The following is a 19,287-nucleotide window of genomic DNA, read 5'->3' as shown; positions in this document are numbered from 1 at the left end:
TTTTATGGGCAAAGTACTGTACAACGCAGGAAGCATCAAAAGAAAACGGAAGGACCTCCTAAAAATTAAACACTTATGCTCAACAAAAGACTTCTTCAAAAGAGTCAAAAGAGAACCTACAGACTGGGAAAAAATTTTGGCTATGACATATCTGACAAAGGACTAATCTCTAAAATTTATAGAAAACTTCAACATTTGAACAATAAAAAGACAAACAATCCAATTTAAAAATGGGCAAAGGATATGTTAAGACACTTCACCAAAGAAGACATTCAAGTGGCTAACATGAAAAAATGCTTATGATCATTGGCTATTAGATGCAAATCAAAACTACATGAGAAAATCACCAACTTCATATGGAAAGGTAAGAGTCCCCAGAGAAGTAAAGCATTACTCAAGAAGAAGAACAAAGTGGGAGGCTTCACACTACCTGATTTTAGAACCTATTATACTGCCACGGTAGTCAAAACAGCCTGGTACTGGTACAACAACAGATACATAGACCAATGGAACAGAATGGAGAATTCAGACGTAAATTCATCCACCTATGAGCAGCTGATATTTGACAAAGGCCCAAAAATCCGTTAATTGGGGAAAAGACTGTCTCTCCAACAAACGGTGATGGCACAACTGGATATCCATCCGCAAAAAACCGAAACAAGACTCATAGCTCCCACCATGCACAAAAACTAATACAGAATAGATCAAAGACATAAATATAAAATCAAAAGTGATAAAGATCATGGAAGAAAAAAATAGGGACAATGTTAGGAGCCCTAATACATGGCATAAACAGAATACGAATGATAAGTAACAATGCACAAATACCAGAAGAGAAACTAGATAACTGGGAGCTCCTAAAAATCAAACACTTATGCTCATCAAAAGACTTCACCAAAAGAGTAAAAAGACAACCTACAGACTGGGAAAAAAATTTTGGCTACAACAAATCCAGTCAGCGTCTAATGTCTAAAATCCACAAGATACTGCAAAATCTCAACAACAAAAAGACAAACAACCTAATTAAAAAACGGGCAAAGGATATGAACAGGCACTTCGTGAAAGAAGACATTTAGGCAGCTAAGAGACACATGAGGAAATGCTCACAATCATTAGCCATTAGAGAAATGCAAATCAAAACTACAATGAGATATCATCTCACCCCAACATGGCTACCATTAATCCAAGAAACACAAAATAATAAATGCTGGAGAGGTTCTGGAAAGACTGGAACACTTATACACTGTTGGTGGGAATGTAAAATGGTACAACCACTTTGGAAATCAATTTCACACTTCCTTAAAAAGCTAGAAATAGAAGTACCATACTATCCAGCAATCCCACTCCTTGGAATATATCCTAGAGAAATAAGAGCAATCACACGAATAAATATATGCAGACCCATGCTCATTGCAGCACTGTTCACAATAGCAAAAAAATGGAAACAACCTAGGTGCCCATCAACCGATGAATGGATAAACAAATTATGGTATATTCACACAATGGAATACTGTGCAACAATAAAGAACAATGATGAATCTGTGAAACAGCTCATAACATGGATGAATCTGGAAGGTATTATGCTGAGTGAAATTAGTCGCAAAAGGACAAACATCGTGTAAGACCACTATTATAAGAACTCAAGAAAAGGTTTAAACACGGAAGAAAACATTCTTTGATGGTTACGAGGGTTGGGAGGGAGGGTGGGGTTATTCACTGACTAGATAGTAGACAAGAACTATCTTAGGTGAAGGGAAGAACAACACACACTACAGGGAAGTCAGCACAACTGGACTAAACGAAAGCTAAGAAGTTTCCTGAATACAACCAAAAACCTTGAGGGACAGAGTAACTGGGGTAGGGGTCTGGGGACCATGGTTTCAGGGAACATCTAGGTCAATTGGCATAACAAAGTTTATTAAGAAAATGTTTTGCATCCCACTTTGGTGAGTGGTGTCTGGGGTCTTAAAAGCTAGCAAGCAGCCATCTAACATGCATTAATTTGGTCCCAACCCAACTGGAGCAAAGAAGAATGAAGAACACCAAAGACACAAGGAAAAGTATCAGCCCCAGAGACAGAAAGGGCCACATAAACCAGAGACTTCATCAGCCTGAGACCAGAAGAACTAGATGGTTCCTGGCTACCAATAATGACCACCGTGACAGGGAACACAACAGAGAGTCCCTGACGGAGCAGGAGAAAAGTGGGGCGCAGAACAAAAATTCTAGTAAAAAGACCAGACTTAACGATTTCATTGAGACCGGAGGGACCCTGGAAGACATGGCCCCCAGACTCTCTGTTAGCCCAAAACTAAAACCATTCCCGAGGCCAACTCTTCAGACAAAGATTAGACTGGACTATGGGACATAAAATGATATTCGTGAAGAGTGTGCTTCTTAGTTCAAGTAGATACATGAGACTAAATGGGCAGCACCGGTCCAGAGGCGAGATGAGAAGGCAGAGAGGGTCAGGAGTTGGTTGAATGGACACAGGAAATCCGGGGTGGAAAGGAGGAGTGTGCTGTCACAGTATACGGATAGCATCTAGGGTCACGTAACAATGTATGTATAAATTTTTGTATTAGAGACTAACCTGAATTGTAAACTTTCACTTAAAGCACAACAACTAAAAAACAAACAAACAACAAAAAAAAAAAACTATATGAGATGCCATCTCATCCTGACCTTACTGGCATTAATAAAAAAAAGAAAACAGAAACTAACAAACGTTGGTGAGGTTGGGGAGACTGGAACTCTTATATGCTATTGGTGGGAATGCAAAATGCTACAACTACTTTGAAAAACGGTATGGTGCTTCCTCAAAAAGCTAGAAATAGAAATACCATATGATCCGGCATTTCTACCCCTAGGTATATACCCATAAGAAATTTAAGAGCTGTGACACGAATAGACATATGCACACCCATGTTCACTGCAGCATTATTTACAATAGCGAAAAGATGGAAACACCTAAGTGCCCGTCGACAGATAAATAGATTAATAAACTGTAGTACATACATACAATGAAATACTACGCAATGATAAAGAATGACAAATCCACGAAACATCTCACAACATGGATTAATTTGGAGAATATTATGCTGAGTGAAATGAGTCAATCATAAAAGGGCAAATATTGTATGAGACCACTATTATAAAGTAACAACAAAAGGTTTATACACAGGAGAAAAATAAATTGATGGGAGGGAGAGGGAAGGAAAATTACCAAACAGATAAAAGACACAAGGTAATATTGGTGAAGGGAAAGACAATATATAATATGGGGGAAGTAAGCACAACATGACCAAGGCAAGAGACGACACTGAGAGAAATACAAGAATAAAGAACATCTATAGTACCTACTACACCTTAGACGATCCTGCAGCAACAGCATTAACAATAATTTACAAATGGACAAATAGGTAGATACTCCAAGAGTTGTTGGAGGATGTAAGGAAACATTCACTGACAGACTGATGTTTGGTGGTGGATATTTCTACATACATGACTATAGGTGCAGCTCATATAGAGCACACAAGAGGAATAGTCAGGGAAACCTCTTGTTGTTGTTAGATGCCGTCGAGTTGGTTCCGACTCATAGCACCCTACAGGACAGAGTAGAACTGCCCCATAGGGTTTCCAAGGAGAAGCCGGTAGGTTTGAACCACTTACCTTTTGGTTAGCAGCTGAGCTCTTAACCACTATGCCAACAGGGTCCAAACACTTTGTGGGATGAACTTCCTGGGCTATAACACAAAGGACCATAGACTCAGGAGACATCTATGTCAACTGCCACAACATAGCACTTAAACACAATGTTCTGTATCCTCCTTTGGTTAATAGTACCTGAGGTCTTAAAAGCTTACGAGTGGCCATCTAAGATACAACTATTGGTCTCTTCCCATCCACAGCAAAGGAGAGTGAAGAAAACCAAGGACTCAAGGGGGCAATTAGTCCAAAGGACCAATGGACCACATGAACCACAGACTACATGACCCCGCGACCAGAAGTACTAGATGGTGCCTGACTACCATTACCAACTGCTCTGACTAGGATCACAACAGTGGGTCCTACACACAGCAGGAGAAAATTGTAGAATAAAAAATCAAATTCACAAAAAAGACCAAGCTTGCCGGTCTGACAGAGACTGGAGGAACCCCTGAGACTACAGCCCTAAGATAGCCTCTGTCTTGGAACGGAAGCCATTCCCAGAGATCACCTCCCAGCCAAACAACAGACAAGCCCATAAGACAGACAATAACACCTGAGAGGAAGGTATTCCTTAGAACAATCAATTATATAAAGTCAAAAGGGCATTATCTATTGGTCCCAACCCACTTGGAGAAAAGGGGAATGAACACCAAGGACACAAGGAAAGTATCAGCCCAAGAGACAGAAAGGGCCACATAAACCAGAGACTTCATCAGCCTGAGACCAGAACTAGATGGTGCCCGGCTACCACCAATGACTACCCTGACAGGGAACACAACAGAGAGTACCTGACGGAACAGGAGAAAAGTGGGGTGCAGAACTCAAATTCTAGTAAAAAGACCAGACTTAATGGTTTGACTGAGATTGGAGGGACCCTGGAAGACATGGCCCCCGGACTCTCTGTTAGCCCAAAACTAAAACCATTCCCAAGTCCAACTCTTCAGACAAAGATTAGACTGGACTATCCCAAGAGTATGGCCCTGGACACCCTTTTAACTCAGTGGTGAAGTCACTCCTGAGGTTCACCATTCAGCCGAGGATTGGGCAGCCCCATAAAATGAAACAGGACTAAAGAGGCATAGCAGTCCAGGGACAAGGACTAGAAGGCAGGAAGGGACAGGAAAGCTGGGGATAGGGAACTCAAGGTTGAGAAGGTACAGTGTTGACATGTCGTAGGGTTGTTAACCATTGTCATAGGGCAATATGTGTACTATTTAATGAGAAACTATTTGTTCTGTAAACCACCATCTAAAGTACAAAAAAAGAAAACAATTACCTATATGAGATCAAATTGACAACGGCAACTCAAAAGGTTTGATGGGAAGCCTAGGGGGCAGTGAGTTGAAGATAATCCTGATGGAACAATTTGGAAAAGGACAGCAAGAATAGCAGCACAACTAGAAGAATGTAATCGATATCAGTGAATTGTACATGCAGAAATTTTTGAAATGGTGTACCTTTGGCTATGTATATTTTCACCAAAAAAAAAAAAAAAAAAAAAAAAAGGTCCTCCAAGGTCAAGAAGGGAGAGTGTTGACGTGTCATGGGTTGTTAACCAATGTCGTAAAACAATGTGTGTACTGACTGTTTAATGAGAAACTATTTGTTCTGTAAACCTTCATCTAAAATACAATAAAAAAATTAAAAAAAAAAAAAGATTAGACTAGACTATGGAACATAAAATGATACTCGTGAAGAGTGTGCTTCTTAGCTCAAGTAAATACATGAGACTAAATGGGCAGCTCCTGTCCAGAGGCAAGATGAGAAGGCAGACAGGGTCAGGAGCTGGTTGAATGGACATGGGAAGTCCAGGGTAGAAAGGAGGAGTGTGCTGTCACAGAATATGAAGAGCAACTAGGGTCACATAACAATGTATGTATAGATTTTTGTATGAGAGACTAACTTAAATTGTAAACTTTCACTTAAAGCACAACAATAAAAAAATTTTTTTTTTAAAAAAGGGCATTATCTGCCCAAAAGCAAAGATGAGAACGCAGGAGGGGGCAGAAAAGCACTATGAAAGAAAATGGGGAACCTAGGACAGAAATGGGTAGAGTGCTGACACATTATGTGGAATGAAACTGAAGTCATGAAACACTTTAAGTACAACTTATTGAATGGGAAACTAACTTGCTCTGTGAACTTTCACCTAATGTACAAACAAACAAAAAAAAAAGATGGAAGGAATACAGAGTCACTGTACCAAAAAGAACTGGTTGACATTCAACCAATTCAAGAGACAGCATACAATCAAGAACCAACGGTAGTAAAGGAAGAAGTCCAAGCTGCACTGAAGGCACTGGCGAAAAACAAGGCTCCAGGCCTGACGGAAAACCAATGGAGATGTTTCAACAAACAGATGCAATGCTGGAAGTGCTCACTTGTCTATGCCAAGAAATTTGGAGGACAACTACTTGGCCAACTGACTGGAAGAGATCCCTTTACATGCTTACTCCAAAGAAAAGCGATGCAACAAAATGCGGAAATTATTGAACAATATCATTAAAATCACATGCAAGTGAAATTACACTGAAGATAATTCAGAAATGGCTGCAGCAGTACATTCACAGGAAACTGCCAGAAATTCAAGCCAGATTCAGAAGAGGTCCTAGAATGAGGAATGTAACTGCTGATGTCAGATGGATCTGGCTGAAAGAATACCAGAAAGATACTTATCTGTGTTTTATTGACTATGCAAAGGCATTCGACTGTGTGAATCTTAAAAAATTATGGATAAGATTGCAAAGAATGGGAATTCCAGAACACTTCATTATGTGCATGCAGAACCCATACATAGACAATGAGGCAGTTGTTCAAACAGAACAAGGGGATACTGCATGGTTTAAAATCAGGAAATGTGGCATCAGGGTTGTATCGTTTCACTATACTTATTAAATTGGTATGCTGAACAAATAATCTGAGAAGCTGAACTATATGAAGAATACAACATCAGGATTGGAGGAAGATGCATTAACAACCTGTGATATGCAGATGACACAATCGTGCTTGCTGAAAGTGAAGAGGACTTGAAGCACTAATTGATGAAGATAAAAGACCACAGCTTTCAGTATGGATTACACCTCAACATAAAGAAGACAAAAATCCTCACAACTGGACCAATAAGCAACATCATGATAAATGGAGAAAAGACTGAAGTTGTCAAGGATATCATTTTACTTGGATTGATAATCAATGCCCATGGAAGCAGCAGTCAAGAAATTAACGATACATTGCAGTGGGCAAATCTGCAGCAAAAGACCTCTTTAAAGTGTTAAAAAGATGTCATTTTGAGGACTAAGGTGCGCCTGATCCAAGCCATGGTATTTTCAATTGCCTCATGTGCACGTGAAAGCTGGACAATGAATAAGAAGACCGTGATGCCTTTGAATTATGGTGCTGGCGAAGAATACTGAAGATACCCCAGACTGGCAGAAGAACGAAAAAATCTGTCTTGGAAGAAGTACAATCAGAAGGCTCCTTAGAAGCAAGAATGGCGAGTTTCTCACATACTTTGGGCGGGTTATCAGGAAGGACCAGCCCCTGGAGAAGGACATCATGCTTGGTAGAAGATCAGCGAAAAAGAGGAAGACTCTCAATGAGACGGACTGACACAGTGGCTGCAACAATGTACTCAACCACAGCAACAACTGTTAAGGATGGCGCAGGACCAGGCAATTTTTTGTTCTGTTGTATGTGGGGTCGCTATGAATGGGAACCGACTCGATGGCACCTAAGAACAACGATAATTACAGAAACCAGTGATTAATTAAACAGAAGGTTCAAAACGGAACTGGTAATTAAAAATCTAAACCCAAATAAGATAAATTTTGGAGCAAACTGAAGTGACCACATCTTGTCTGAAGATGGCAGCCATTACTCAGTGCACTGTGATGTGGGTTTAGCATGGCTGGATCCTCCAATTTTTCAAAAAAAGTCAGAAATAAGAACTTTTAAAATTTTGAAATCTCTTGAGCTTTATATGTTCATATGCGGTCCACATTTTCAAAAACTACCATTTGTGTCAAACAAAGCACATCTCTGCAACCTTTGCTTTACGTAAACAATCCTTTTCACATCATTTCAAAAGCAGAAAATTAAAGCATAGACTTCTTACAAAGTAAGGTAACAATGAAATAGTGGTCAAGGATGGTAGCTTCCAGGGCCTCAGACTCCACTGCTTTAGATGCCTAGAGACTTCATTTGTCAGTGCTGCTGGCTGCAACTTGAGGCAGAAATGTTTGCTTCTTCATAATTACAAAGAAAAAATTAAAAGTAGAAATGAAGAATCACAATTAGAAAGGAAAGAAGTCTGTTTTCAATTCTTTTCTACTCCTGAAAGTCATTAGGGCTTGGTTGGATTCTGCACCTTCCACACTTGCAACATTTAACACTTACTATGTGCTACCCATGGAGTCCCTGGATGGCAGAGACAGTTAAGAGCTCCACTGCTAGCTGAAAAGTTGGCGGTTCGAACCCATCCAAAAGTGCCTCAGAAGACAGGTTTGGTGATCTGTTTCTGAAAGGTCACAGCCTTAAAAACCCTATGGAGCAGCTTTCCCTGCACACATGGGGTCGCCAAGAGTCAGAATCAACTCGACAGCAACTAACAACAGGGTTGGCAGGGAAGGGGGGTTTGGAGGGTGATGGATAAGGGGTGCAGAATTTCTTTTTGAGGTGATGAAAATGTTCTAAAATTGACTGTGATGATGGCTACATAACTCTGTGACTATGCTTAAAGCCATTAAAATGTGTGAATTTTGTGGTGTGTGAATTATAATCTTAATAAAGCCTTAAAAAATTAATAAACACCTCTCCACTGGTTAGAAGGCTCCCCTATCTGTGGTATACTTTCACAGTATCTACACTTATGTGGATTCTAAAACCTCCTTAGCAGGACATCAAGGCCCATCACAAACTTAACAGGCTAAGACACTGTCCCTCTGCACCATAAACTACACGCTACATGGCAGTCCACTACCATTTCCTGAAACTGCTACAGTCTCACCTTCCCTTAGCTTTGCACATACTGTTCCCTCTGTCCGGAATGTCCTTCATTCTTCTTTCTTTAGAGAAATTCTAATCATTCTTCAAAGCCTATTTAAAAAGTCTACCCCACCCATTTCTGACAGAATCAATTATATCCTTTGTTGAGTCACTATGGTGCTTTATTTATATTGTGAATCTGGCATTTATCACATTCTTTCATTTGTATGTAGTATGGAGAATGGGGCCTTGTCTGAATGGAGACACTTGGTTTGGTGCTCAAAGTGAAGTAACAGTGAAGACATTTAGGCTTATTATGTGATCATGGTGACAATGGATACTTGCATGGTTCTAAGAAATCTATCAGCTGTTTTCAATGGCTGATTTTTCAGAAATAGATCACCAGGCTGTTCTTCCGAGGTACCTCTGGGTGGACTTGAACTTCCAACTTTTAGGTTAGCATCCAAGCACATTACTGTTTATACCATCCAGGGACTCCTGGCATATAAAAAGCCCTCAGTAAATGCTGGCTGACTAAATGACTAAATGAATCACTGAATTAACCTTACCAAATTCCTAGAAATAAATTACTTTAATTAAACTTCTACATGAAATATACAGCCAGTATTTAGATAACTCCACCTTGAAATCCAAGGAGCCCTGGTGGCACAACGGTTAAACACTTGGCTGATAATCAAAAGGTCAGCAGTTCGAACCCACCAGCCACTCTGTGGTAGAAAGACCTGGTGATCTGCTCCCATAAAGATTTCAGCCCAGGAAACCCTATGCGGCAGTTCTACTCTGTCCTATAGGGTTGCTGGGAGTTGGAATCGACTTGATGGCACACAAAAACATCAACCTCAAAATCGTAGAGTGGCAACCCAAGGATATACATACCCAGATTTTAAAAGGTTCAAGATCTGAAAAGCAGGTGAAATTGGTTTTCTTAAACACCAGGTTGGTAGTGTGTAAACTGCTGGAGAATGGAGCCTTGTCTGAATGGAGACACTTGGTTTGGTGCTCAAAGTGAAGTAACAGTGAAGACACTTAGGCTTATTATTTGATCATGGTGACAATGGATAATTCCATGGTTCTAAGAAATCTATCAGCTGTTTGTCTTAGAAATATTTCCATTCATTAAACATATAGAAATTTTACTAACTCTAAAACTATATTCAGAAAAAAAATCAAAGAAAAATTTCAAGGCATACAACACGAAAGAAACACAAAGCTTTGTTACTCAACTATGGTGTAGTCTCATCCAGGTTTCTGACCTATCTTGTCTGGTTTGAGTGCCTCTCCTATTTGCTTCTATGGAACCCTGTACCCTCCTCTAACAGAGTATGTATCACACTATTAATAATACAGAAATAAATATAAAAAGTATATATAGTCTCTCTCTGTAGATTGTGTAAGCCCTTTGGCAGGGCAGGAACTATATTTCTGGGTCCCTGGTACCTACGACAGTGCTCAATTCAGGTCTTTTGAATAAATTAAACCTTCTGAAAACGTTAATATTGAGTCGAACAGACCCTAGGAACTTTTTAGCAAGCACAAGGAGCTCAATCACATAGTAGCTAATCTTTAATAGCTGAAATAAGTCAAGCATGCAGAGTATAGAGTCCTATCCTTTCCAAGTGTAGAGCTTATTACTTGTAGGTTTTTAAAAGGACTGAGTTCAATAAAGTTTAAATTGAAAAGGCAATACTGTAGTTCTACACACATATATCTTTTACCTACTTTCACACATTGATTCTAATTCTTTAACTGCTTGTTCGGCCTCCTGAATTTCTTGATAAATAGCTGCTAGTGGTGCCAATTCAGCATGCCTTTGGTTCAAGGACCTTCGATCACCTTCATTCACAGCGATATGGTGCAAACACTGATCAAGTTTTAGGTACTCCTTGTTGAGGTCCCCCATATATTTCTGTAGTGCTTTATGCTTCCATGGCATCCTGGTGTCTCGATGACAGTATCTTCTGGACGAATTCTTACTTAACAGAGAATGAAGAATGTAATTCCTGTTTTGTCTAAAAATCCACATCCTTGTGTCAAGATGTATCTGTCTAAACTGTTGAGAACGAAGGCGGATGTGATGCTGGTGGTAACCATCGAGTGACAGATGTCTAAAGAGCCAAACACACAGGTGATGGTTCATCTCAGCATCTGAAATATAATAAACACAATGTGATAAAAATCAAATCTATGGACAAATGGTATAATAAAGCTGGATGGAACATCAAGAAATCATATTTAGCTCGCTGCCTCAGTCAACTCCAAAAACAGCTGTAAAACTCACCTGCTCAGAAAATGAAAATACTTCTTCAATCCTCTGACTAATAAAATACTAAACAGAAAAAAACTGTTTTGTTTTGTTTTTCACCTACCCAATTAACTAAGGCTGTAGTCTTTGACCACTTTCGGCAAGCAAGGTTTTGTCATTTGTATATTGCAGGTTGTTAATGAGTTTTTCTCCAATCCTGGTCCTAGCAGGGATTTAAACTTGGAACACTAGATTAAATAACCTTAGAGTCCTTCCAAGGAGGCCTTGTGGCACAGTGGTTAAGCATCTGGCTGCTAACTGAAAGACTGGTGGTTCGAACCCACCAGCCGCTCCATGGGAGAAAGATGTAACAGTCTCCTTCCATAAAGATTACAGCCTTAAAAACACTATGGGGGCAGTTCTACTCTGTCCTATAAGGTCGCTATGAGTCCGAATCAACTAGACAGCAACGGGTTTGGTATAGTCCTTTCAATTCATAGCTTCCATGATTCACTGTCTCTCACCGATCTGAGAAACGAATAGTCACTCTTCTCCCCTGTATCAGTAACCATTTATTACTTTATCAGCCAGTCTTACAAACATATTTTAGTATACCGCCAATGAAGGTGACTGAGGTTGTTTTTCCCTATTATAAGGGACTTTAGTAGTCCTTTAGGAGCCCTCGTGGTGCAGTGGTTAAGAGCTTGCCTGCTAACCAAAAGGCTGGTAGTTCGAATCCACCAGCTGCTCCTTGGAAGCCCTATGGGGCAGTTCTACTCTGTCTTGTAGAGTCACTATGAGTCGGAATCGACTCTATGGCAACGGGTTTATAACTAATTTATCAGAAGAACGGGTTAAATCAGCTAATTTCGAGAAAGTATCCAGAATCTAGAATTGAGTATGTGAACAAGTACTTGAAAGGTATGAAATAATCTTAAAACTTAATTACCTATTCATACATTTCTAAAGCTTGAAGGAAATATTGACTATTATCTTGTCTAATTCTTTCATTTTAGCTCCAAAGAAGTCAAGTAATTCAATCATGATCATTCATTCAGCTGAACAGAGGCAGAGGTGGTATTAGAGTGCAGGTGGTCTGTTCAGAGTTCAGTGCTTTTCATTATCTATTCAGCGATTACTCTTCAAATGTGCTGCCCTTTCAGCTGATATCCTAAAGGAAGAAGACTTCAAATATTAACAGGCCAAGTAAGTAATAGAACTGGTGAAAATAGGACAATGACAATAATTATATTTAGTGAGAAAGCACAATACAAAACCATTTAATCTCAATTATGTTTTTAAAAAAATTCTACAATATACTGCATACATGTAAAAAGGTAGATCCAAGCCAAAAACCAAATTCATTGCCATCGAGTCAATTCTGACTTATAGTGACCCTAGAGAACAGAGTAAAACTGCCTCATAGGGTTTCCAAGGCTGTAAATCTGTAGGCAAACAGACTGCCACAACTTTCTCCCTTGGAGTGTCTGGTGAGTTCAAGCCACCAGCCTTTCGATTGGCAGCCAAGTGCTCAACCACTGCACCAACAGGGGTCCTAGAAAGGTATATAGAGTGTGAAAAAGGAAATCGAATAAAGAAACATGCCATAATGTTAATAAGATGATCTTTAGGTTGTGTGGTTATGTATACCTTCTGCTTGGTTCTATTTTTCAGTGTTTTCCAAGTCTTCCACACATACAGCACATACTACTTTTATAAACAGAAAAAAAAAAACAGTTAATTAAATAAATTACAGGTTAAGTCAAACTGGCTGTGTACAATAGTTATCTGTTCTCTTCCCCTCCAATAATTAAAAGCTAACTAAAACAGAAAATAGTTTTTTTGAGTAAGAAAGAGAAAAGATAAAACATTCTAAGAAAATTGCTTTGCCCCTAAAATGCAGAGTTTAAAGTTGAAATAAAGGTCAAAATGTATCAGAATCAACATTTATTGTCTCCAATGTTCCTAGCATGTAGTAGGTGCATTTGTTTATGAGTTCATTTGATCATTGTAAGTCTGCTAACTTAGATAGCATTATCTCCTAGGAAATAAAATACACTGAATGGTCTCTAAAATATTCAAAGTTTGCAGAGTTCTACTGATAAACTTTAAAATACTGAGTCATATTCAGAAGGCACAGTGGATGAAGGCACCAACCCCCAAACCCACTGCTGTGGAGTCCATTCAGACTCACAGCGACCATATAGGGCAGAGTAGAACTGCCCCATAGGGTTTCCAAGGAGCACCTGGTGGATTCGAACTGCCAACCTTTTGGTTAGCAGCTTGAGCTCTCAATCACTGGGCCAGCAGGGCTGTGATCCCCAGTATCCACATCTCTCTTACACTCCCCTAGGAGAAGTTTCTGGGTCTCTTTACATCTAGTCTCCAGCACATCGGAGGAGGTGCAGGTATTTGATAACGGACAAAATAAACGGATGGCAAACAAATTTTTCGTTAGAATACTTCTGGCTAAAACGTCCATCTTAGGAACCATAGTAGAATGACTCTGAAGGTCATGAACCTCAAAGTTAAGAAAAGCAAACCAAGACGTTTCTACGGTTATCCATACCTAAGAACAGCAAGTCTTCTCCATCACCCACCACAGTTAACAGGATTACTCTTGAGACTCTAGGAACGTTTCTCAATGTCGGCACATGAGAACTGACACCGAGCCCCTACTTCCGCGCTGGAGCAGCACGTGTAAGCCATTCTGTGTAACTCAGCTTAAGACACAGAATGGTTCCATGAGGAGGGACTTTAAGACAACAGGAATAAAACTGGGAAAAGGAAAAGCCCTTTTTAAGATCAGGAAAGAATTTTGAGTACCTAAGAAAACGATGAAACGACGTTAGATTTCTTTATGAAACGGAACCTTCTGTAACCCGCTACATTTCAGCCCGACAGACTCGGGATCACTTTCACTTCCTAGTTCACTCCTTCCGGGGTAACGCTAGCTTCCGGGACCTCCTCCGTCTCAACCAGTCCCCAGAAAACTAGTCTTGTGCTAACAGGAGTTACAAAAGAAAAACAACCACGCAATGAAAAAAAACTCAGGAGACAAATCCTGCGCCACACCTCTCCGAGTAGCCGCCCAGGGCATAGTGGATCGGTGGGGGAGTGGAATGAACTACAACTCCCAGGGGGCGCCACCAAGGAATCCTGGGAGTTGTAGTTTATTCCCCTGGCAGGCGCCCTGTGTCCCCCCCAAAGGTGGAGCTTTGGTTTTTACACTTACACGCAAACCCAGAAGAGAAGTTCTCTATGGTTTTGGTGAAGAGATCAAGATTTACAACATAACCCACCTGCAGATACAGGTTTGGTGGTGGATGTTTCTACATACATAACTGTAAAAACCCATTGCTGTCCAGTCGATTCTGACTCATAGCAACCCCATAGGACAGAGTAGAGCTGCCCCATAGGGTTTCCAGGGAGCGCTGGTGGATTTGAACTGTTGACCTTTTGGTTAGCAGACAAGCTATTAACCATAGGTGCTGCTTATATATTAATATAGACAATAGAGCACACAAGGGTCAGTCAGGACAACTTCTTAGACATAAATAAATACCTCGAGGGTATTTGGGCTCCAAGGCGAAGGACTATAGACTCAGGGGCGTCTATGTAAATTTGCACAACATAGCTCATAAAGACAAAGTTCTGCGTCCTATTTTGGTAAGTAGCACCTTGGGTCTTAAAAGCTTGCTGGCGGCCATCTGTTGGTTTCTTACCATCCAGAGTGAAGGAGAGTGAGGAAAACCAAAAACTCATGGGAGCATTTAGTCCAGAGGACTAATGGACCACATGAACCACAGAAGAATTAAATGGTGCCCGGCTGCCACTACTGAGCGCTATGACTGGGATCACAACAGAGGGCCCCTTACAGAGTGGGAGAAAATACTAGAACAAAAAAAATTAATTCCCCAAAAACATCAGGCTTGCTGGTCTGACAGAGACTGAAGAACCCCCAAGACCATGGCCTTAAGATACCCTTGTGACCTCGAAATGAAGCCATTCCAGAGACCACCTTTCAGCCAAACTATAGACAGGCCCATAAAATAAACAATCACACCCAAGAAGAACATACTACTTAGAACAATCAATTTTATGAGAATCGAAAGGGCAATATTTGCCCAAAAGCAAAGATGAGATGGCAGGAAGGGGTAGAAAATCAGGAAGAAAGGAAATGGGGAACCTAGGGCAGAAATGGGAAGAGTGCTGACACATTGTGGTGAATGAAACCGATGTCATGGAACACTTTATGTACAAAGTATCAAATGAGAAACTAAAAAAAAAAAAAGTTTACAATATTTGTGAAATAGCCTATATTACCGACTTCACAGGGATATTTTACAACCACATATATGAGGAGAGTTAGCCATACATGCAAAATAATATCTAACATTTATTACCTACTTGTCACATACGAGAAACTATTTTAAATGATTTAAATCTATTAATTCATTTAATCGTCACAACAACCCTGTAATACCCAATTTGTAGAAGAGAAAACTAAGGTAGAGAGAGGTTAAGTAACATGTCCAAGGTAAAATAACTATTAAGTGATAGAGCCAAGAGTCAATCAAGGTAGTCTATCTCAATGGTCTCTGGCCTTCAATTCTGATACTGCTTCCAAAACAAAACCAATAAACGACTCCGCTTCCTCCCCCAGGAACATTCAGTTATTCACTCAGTAAGTATTAAGCACCAGTTTTGTGCTACTCACTGTTTTATGTATGGAGATTCAGCAAAGAACATAAAAGACAAAAATCTTTGCTCACATGGAGCTTATGTTTCAGTAGGGAGCAAATTCCAAAGGATTCCCATAAGTAATTTTCTTAAATTTTCCAACGAAGTCATTTAATTCTCCATTTTGATTTGTGTATACAGATAGATAACTTAAAAATTATATAACACATTATTGTCTTATAAAAAGCCTTATATGTGTAAAAATTCACTGTGATATATACAAAAATTTATGCACTGTATATGTTATTCCTTAATTTTAAAAAATCCCTAGAGAAATTTATACTTGGTAGTATAAGTACTGCTCCCCCAAGTCATGTTTTTTAATTAATAGACTTTATTTTTTTAGAGCAGCTTTAGGTTATAAAAAATTAGCATAAATGCCATAGTTTTTTAAGATAATGTGGTATATCTATATTTATTAATATGTGAAGATGTTCAAAATACATGTTTAAGTGAAAGAGCATGTTAAAAAAAAACCAACAAACTATTTCATTTATAAAACATGGGATGTGTATATATTCAAAAGTCCAGTAGAATTACAGGTAATCTTTATTTTTCTCTATATAGTATCTTGTAGTTCCCGAAGTGTTGCAATGAGTTTTATTGTGAAAAAGAAAGCTATAACGTTTGATTGAAAACCCTTATAAGAGTCACTATTATGAAAGGGCATTTTACGAAGTTAAATACCTTCTACTCCTTTCAAAATGTCTGATATATGATAGGATAAAATTCCCAGAAATGGTAATAAAAAGGTTTATTGACTATAAGCAGTTACTTTGTTGAATGAATTTGTAATGAGCACAGAGAATTTGGTATTCCTCTGAAAGCCTAAATGACCCCTGTCTTCTCCTCCATCTTGGAGCAAGCTAAAACAAAATACGGGAGGCCATTTGCAAGATGCTTTTAGAGCAAGTTCAGCTAAAATCACAAAGGGTGAGGATTAGGGAATTTCATTTAGCTTCCTTTCAAAGACCCTCAGATTGTTTTAAAGATTCTGAGGATACTTTGTGCCCAGACTACTAACACAGAGGTTGATTTGAGCCCTTCTGCAGGGATTCCAACTCAATCAAGTCTCCACTTCCAGCTTTCCCTGAGAGAAGCAGATCATCAGGTCTTCTTAGCCCCGGGTATTCTTTGGGGTGTGAGATCAGTATGGGAGAAGAGATTGGTTCCAGGCTAAATTGGACCCTCTGGTCCCATCTAGGAAATTTTCAGAAGCGCTGAAAACAACAAAATATCCCAGCACACAAGCCATGACACACTGTGGCTACCAGCACCTTGATTCTATGAAAGCACCTGGCTTTCTGGTTCCCCGGGGTTAAGGTCCTTTGATCACATCCATCATGTTTCAAAACTCTTGACACCTTCATTCCTAATTGTGAAGATTGGCAATGGTTTGAGATTTTAACCAGATATATCGTACTGCAGAAAAAGTGAATTATTTAGTAACTTGATACAAAATTCAAATTCTCCCTAATGCAATAGCAAAATGCAATGGCAAAACAAAGATTATTCTGTTTGTATTCTTATATTCTCCTGAGAGAAGCAGAATAGGAATGGCGAAAAGGCAACATTTCTAATTTTAGTTATTCAGATTGGTTCTCAAATTTTTCTTAGCTTGAAAAAAATGTTAATAAATACGCCACCTGCTGGTATTGAAACTACTAAATCAAACCAAACCCTTTGTTGTCGAGTCATTCCAACTTATAGGTACCCTATAGGGTGGAGTAGAACTGCCCTATAGGGTTTCCAAGGCTGTAAATCTTTAGGGAAGCAGACCGCTACATTTTTCTCCCATGGAGCCGCTGGTGGGCTGGAACTGCTAACCTTTCCCTTAGCAGCCAGTGCTTGACAACTGCCCCACCAGTACTCCTTCCGACTCATAAACCAAAGAAACCCAAATTTATTACTGTTGAGTTGATTCCGACTCATAGCAACCCTATAGGACAGAGTAGAACTTCTTCATAGGGTTTCCAAGGAGTGGCTGGTGGATTCGAACTGCTGGCCTTTTGGTTAGTGGCCAGTCTCGTAACTGCTGAGCCACCAGAACTACTTCTGGCTCATAGCGACCCTAATTTTCAGAACCAAGTAAATTTAAGAAACCTTGAAAAGCCAAACTACTGTCTTCCTTTTACTCCCCACCCCCCCAAAAAAAAAAAAAGCAAAAGCAGGTCAAGGCTAACTGACCTCTTATTCCCCCTAAGGTGATATTAGCTTAGGTTGGACTCAGCTTTGTTAACAAGGTCATTTAGTGTTGTCTCCGACCACTTCTCAGAAATTTCATCTCCTCCATCATTCTATTTATACTAAATATTTTTTTTAATCGTTTAGTTTAGAATTTCACATTTTCAAATATTTGTTTCAATAAATTTTATTTTTTCATCTTTTTCTCCTGACTTCAAATATCCTTTCTAAACATTGAAGTGTTTTCCAATTTAGATTTAAAATGGTCTACATTGAGACATACAATGTAATCTATACTGTAAAGGCGTAAGAGAACATTTTATAAGAATATCAATACAACAAATAAAAACGTAAGTAAAGTGTGTCTTAGAGAGAGGTAATGAAAAGAAACAAATCAAAAGAGATAGGTTTTGCTTTTTTTTTTAATAAATAGATGATTTTTTTAGAGCAGTTTTGGGTTTACAGAAAAATTGAGGAGAAAGTACAGTGAGTTCCCATATTTTTCCCTTCCCCCTAGTTTCCCCTATTACTAACAGTTTGCATTGGTGTGGTACATCTGTAACAATTAATGAACCAATATCAATACATTATTATTAACCAAAGTCCGTAGTTGACTTTAGGATTCATTCTTTGTGTTGTGCAGTTCCATGGGTTTTGACAAATGCATAATGTCCTGTATCCACCATTATAGTACCACATAAAATAGTTTCACTGCCCTAAAGGATATATTTTTTTAAAGGTAAAATTATGACTCTCATACAAATATGAAATGAAAACACATGCCAAACATTTTATTTAACTTATTAATTAATGAGAAAACCAGTAAGAGTTATAATTGGTCAAAGGAAAATCACAAGAGAAGACACATAAATATACCATAAGAAATGTTGAAATGAATTCATTAAATAGATGAAAAATTGGTCAGTAAATACAGGGCAATAACCACATGCATCATCATTGTACACAATCAGCATTTTTATGGACAAGAATCATTTCATTATTATCAGTGGTCTACAAATTACCACAGTTGTAATACAGCTCAAAGGCAAAGAAAGGCAGTTTGCCAAACAGAACACCCTGTAATCTTTTTTGCCCATGTCAACATCTTTCCCAATTCTTCCTGACAATACTGACTCCTCTGCCTTAAGTGCAATCCCCTGAAATTTTATTCATCTAACCAGTATTTTTTTAATACAATTATGTGCCTGGAGTCCCTAGGTACTGCAAATGTACTAGCTGCTAACGGAAAGGCTGGAGGTTTGAGTGCACCAAGAAGTGCCTTGGAAGAAGACTTGGCGACCTACTTCCCAACAGTCAGCCACTGAAAACTCTATGAAGCACAGTTCTACTCTGACACAACCGGGGTCGCCATGAGTTGGGGTTGACTTGATGACAACTGGTTT

The 19,287-nt window shown here is 39.2% G+C and overlaps 1 protein-coding gene across 13 annotated transcripts in view; it reads right to left on the bottom strand.

The window, feature by feature from the left end:
- The window catches only part of MTRF1 (mitochondrial translation release factor 1), a 56,832-nt gene extending 42,885 nt beyond the window's left edge, over nucleotides 1-13,947 (bottom strand). For 3 of the 13 annotated variants that reach the window (XM_023731629.1, XM_023731638.1, XM_023731639.1), the window contains exons 1-4: nucleotides 13,784-13,866; nucleotides 12,608-12,667; nucleotides 11,907-12,128; nucleotides 10,435-10,860 (exon numbers count right to left, since the gene is read on the bottom strand). In XM_023731629.1, coding sequence (XP_023587397.1) covers nucleotides 10,435-10,852 — 418 coding nt within the window. In that variant the 5' untranslated portion in view covers nucleotides 10,853-10,860; nucleotides 11,907-12,128; nucleotides 12,608-12,667; nucleotides 13,784-13,866. The other 10 variants (XM_023731635.1, XM_023731633.1, XM_023731630.1 and 7 more) reach the window with 10 other exon arrangements.
- Between the last annotated feature and the right edge of the window lie 5,340 nt (nucleotides 13,948-19,287).

This window comes from Trichechus manatus, unplaced genomic scaffold (assembly GCF_000243295.1).
Source record: "Trichechus manatus latirostris isolate Lorelei unplaced genomic scaffold, TriManLat1.0 scaffold00044, whole genome shotgun sequence".
Taxonomy (NCBI): Eukaryota; Metazoa; Chordata; class Mammalia; order Sirenia; family Trichechidae; genus Trichechus; species Trichechus manatus.
The sequence above is the reverse complement of the archived record's forward strand: the minus strand, read 5'-3'. Positions and strand labels throughout refer to the sequence as shown.